We start from the raw sequence: 3957 nt of genomic DNA on the forward strand, positions 1-3957 counted from the left end.
ATAAAATAATCAATTTTCACATAATAGAAAACAATTTCATAAATTCAACATTAATAATCATAAAATAAATATATAATTAAGAATTTTGTAATGAATTATTTAATAAAATATTCACAATAATTCATACTTCAATATTGTATTGTATATTAACAAAATTATCTTTAATTTTACAAATTCAATATTATTATTAATGTGTATTCACTTTTTTATTTATACCACAGGCAACTTTTCATTATATTTAAATAATAATGTTTCTACACATAGTTAAAAAATATAGAATATATTCTTTTAACATGAAAAAGTTCTTCAAAGCATTATTTAAAATTCATTGATCTCATTAAAATTAAAATTAATACAAAGCATTTTGATTAAACAATATAGTTTTTCATATTATATAAATATATATATATATACATATAAATATAAATATAAATATAAATATAAATATAAATATAAATAACTATTTAAAATAGGTGAAAAACAAATAGTTTCCTGTTTAGCCTTTAACCAACAAACAAGAAACTTTAATTCATATTTAATTATTGATTATCCTTATCAAACTAATTGTTATTATATAAATGAGATATAGCTTGATATTTAATTGAATTGTAAACTCTAAATATAAAAAATGAGGAGGCTAAGAGAGTACTTAACACACAACTTATAAATTAAAAAATACCAAGATCATTGAAAAAGGAAAGTTGCAAATGAAATGGCTATTCTTCACAGTTTCCTTCAAATCTACATACACATATATTGATCTTCGCTTTCCCAACCTATGGTTGATGAAGGGTTTCCTTCAAATTCAAATATACAAACACATACATCTTCGATTTACAAACCTAAAATTGATGCGCTATAAAAGAAAACCTGTCCTACATAAGTCGGTAAATGCACGCAATATTACACATACATTGATCTTCGATTTCCCAACAGGTGTGCTATAGAAGAAATTTTGTCCTACATAAGTCGGCAAATGCACACAATATGGTTAATGCGGGATATCTTTCTATTAAGTTCAGGAAGATGATCGCAGTAGCATTGGACCAAAGTTTTCCGTGTTTAGAGTCAGGAAGATGATCGCAGTAGCATTGGACCAAAGTTTTCAGTGTTTAGAGGCATGAGTGGATGTTGGTACATGGCATAGCATATGTTGGTCTATGCTATGTTAGAGGCATTAGTGGATGTTGGTACATGACTGTTGTGTAAATTGATAGCATCTGTGTACATTGTGATGTGGTCTTTATATGGTCCTCTTGGTAAGGGAGGACATGATGGAAAGGAAAAGTGTTCTGATAGCAGAAGTAGAGTAACGGCGTCGAAATAAATGCAGGATTATTTAAGTTGCAAGAAGATTCATTTATATGTAAAGTTATACTAAACCAGTATCGATTATGAACAACAAATGCAGGGAAGGATTATATACCATCTTTGTTGCATATGAAGGAACATAGGTCTACCCTATTTTAACAAAAATGTAGAAAGAAGGAGATAACCAAACGAAAATAAAATCTATAACATTAAATAGGTACAACTGAACTAAATTATCAATAACATTGCTGTGAATGAATGGTACGGCAACCAGGCAGACAACGTACATAAATTTATTCTTAGTAGTTTCAGTGATCATGTAATAAGTATGAGGAAGTTTCAGTCTAGATATCAGTATATTGGTAATGTCTGCAGTCATAGCTGTTCAGTGGATCCAACAACATTCGGCTTCCATGCAACTTGGCTTTAGTACGTCCCGTGGGGAAACACCGTCGCACCTGGAAAAGAACCAGTAAATAGTTCTAAATCATAAATGTCAATCCCACTACTTTTATTGGAAAATTTGATAAGGAGATTAAGCATCCTGTATTACATAACAATCTGGAACAAAACAAATCTCACCTTCGATCTTCAGAGTTTTTAACCAAAAGAAGAAGTAGACGCTCTTTTTATTTTTGAATCATGTGATGTTCCACTACTCCGCCGTCTTCTACGAGTGGCTGCTGTGAAAGTGGCTAGTAAAAGCGCCTGGTTGGTAACTATAATTGATGCTGAACGCAGGGAAGCAACGAAAAAAAATGGAAATCACTGTTCCCATACCTCTTTGGCGCTAGTATTTAGCTCAACGCTGGAGTCATGAGGAGGGCTCAGAGCTGCGAGTTTCATCGAAAGAACCTACAAATATCACAAGGAAATGGATTCAAATTTAAAAACCCTATCAAGGGATTCAAAAATATGAAAATGGGTATATATTTGTAGCCATTTGACTTACCTTTAATTGTTTATGCAAGGTTTGCACATAGTTGATAAGCTCCTCGAGCAGAACTGCCTTCCCTACTTTCTAAATTAACCGTAGAGTATTCAGGAGAACGTTAAAAATTCTCAGATTAACTAGGTTAAAAAGAAGAATAATCATTTATATAGGACATGATGGACAATACTACCTTGGGGCATCCTGGAACCAAATCCTTCAAAAATCTCAAGCGTTTGTTAATTTTCTCTGTTCTGGCCTGAAAGAGAAGCAAATCAAATTTATTAAAACAATAAATTTTTGATCCCTCTAATCCTCTAATTTTACTTAAGACTGAGGAAGAAACGAAATATATTCATGGAAAAAAGGTTATTAAAATAATTATTAAAAAAATGATAAATGTAATAATAACCTAATGAAACTAAATAAATATAATAATAAAATAAACTGATAAAAAACTGTGGTTAATTCAGACCAGGGCTGGGTTTACCCTTTCTGCGAGACTGTGACTATCTCTGGCCTGACCTCTTGAAGCTCTCACGTGGATAAAATCATTGGGAGGTTCTGCCTCGATTTCTTTAGCACTAGCCGGAGGATCTGCGCTTTTTTGCGTAGTAGCTGACTTTCTTTTTTGAGAATGGCATCGGCGTTTCTTTTGACCCTTCAGGTATAAAATATGAAACCAAATATGAATATGCTAAAATCAAGCTGTGGACTATGAGCAGTAAAATGTTGACTATGAATAGTGAAATGATATATAGAGACACAAAATATTGAATATGCTCCTGATTTCACCTTAGGAGTGTCGTTAATCTTCGGCCATTCTTTTCGAATGAAGCTTCTTTTCTTTCCCTTTCGTATGTCTAAATCGGATAATGCAACACTGGTCTGTCGTGAAGTTGAAGAGGCCCAAATATTGCCATCCGTGCAATTATTACAGTGGCTTACAAAGCAACCATGAATGATACCGTCTGACTGTAGAATGGTTTCAGCCTCATCTTTGTCTTTAGTTTTGACAGGGAATCCATTAATGTCACAACAATCTGAAAATACCTCAAGTCGGGCATCTCCTAAAGAGATTCCACGCTCCTTCTCTAATCCTTGGTTATGAAAGGCAGTGCTACTACTATGAACTGGTGTGTTTGCAAGCGAGACATGGGGCTTCGATGGTGTTATAACTGCCTTTATATTCTCCATATCTCCATGGCTGCATGGATTAAGAAAATCTTGATTCCGAAGAAAGGGCGAATAGGTCTTCAATGCAGTATGCTTGTACACATTAAACAAAGAGTAATCGTCCTTAGCAGAGAGGTAGGGAACTGCAGAATCCATGGAAGAAATGAACAGATCAGAAATCCGGATCGCAATTTAAATCCGACAGAGACTTCCAGAATGCTTAACTAATTGGTAGTGCAAGCGCATGAATAATTCTTAACTGGGTATTGCAAGTGAAATAAATAAATGTAGTCCAACCTCCCAAGATCCGATTTTCATTGTACATGAGCAAAGCATGAGGCGAGCAGCACACTCAATGGAGAGTTCCATGGATGGAGACACTCAATTGTTTATTTCACGTGTTCTGCAGAACTTTGCAGACATCCTCAATACAGCCAGATAACTTTAGATTACAGTACAAAGTGTCAGATAGATTTATTCTAAAAGACTAAGCTAATCGGATATGTGTGGAGTCTTGTAAGGAAGAAGCTATTGGCCTC

The 3957-nt window shown here is 33.7% G+C and overlaps 1 protein-coding gene across 1 annotated transcript; it reads right to left on the reverse strand.

Moving 5' to 3' along the window:
• Positions 1–1576: 1576 nt before the first annotated feature.
• On the reverse strand, positions 1577–3661 carry LOC149240837 (uncharacterized). Its single transcript, XM_089367375.1, has 7 exons — positions 3038–3661; positions 2733–2903; positions 2436–2501; positions 2264–2332; positions 2092–2166; positions 1894–1994; positions 1577–1769 (listed from the first exon to the last, which is right to left on the reverse strand). The coding sequence occupies exons 1-6, from the start codon at positions 3572–3574 to the stop codon at positions 1941–1943; spliced, it is 972 nt and encodes a 323-aa protein (XP_089223501.1). The 5' UTR covers positions 3575–3661; the 3' UTR covers positions 1577–1769; positions 1894–1940.
• Between the last annotated feature and the right edge of the window lie 296 nt (positions 3662–3957).

This window comes from Pinus tabuliformis, chromosome 8 (genome assembly GCF_031772625.1).
Source record: "Pinus tabuliformis cultivar Carrire ecotype Pingquan chromosome 8, CPIR1, whole genome shotgun sequence".
NCBI lineage: Eukaryota > Viridiplantae > Streptophyta > Pinopsida > Pinales > Pinaceae > Pinus > Pinus tabuliformis.

What these genes read in the sequence shown, in the direction of transcription:
- LOC149240837 (XM_089367375.1), bottom strand. Translation starts at nt 3,574, where the DNA reads ATGGATTCTGCAGTTCCCTACCTCTCTGCTAAGGACGATTACTCTTTG. An exon ending in TGGTTCCAGGATGCCCCAAG is followed by an intron (nt 2,333 to 2,435) that starts GTAGTATTGTCC and finishes CGGTTAATTTAG; the next exon opens with AAAGTAGGGAAGGCAGTTCT. An exon ending in CCTTGCATAAACAATTAAAG is followed by an intron (nt 2,167 to 2,263) that starts GTAAGTCAAATG and finishes TGATATTTGTAG; the next exon opens with GTTCTTTCGATGAAACTCGC.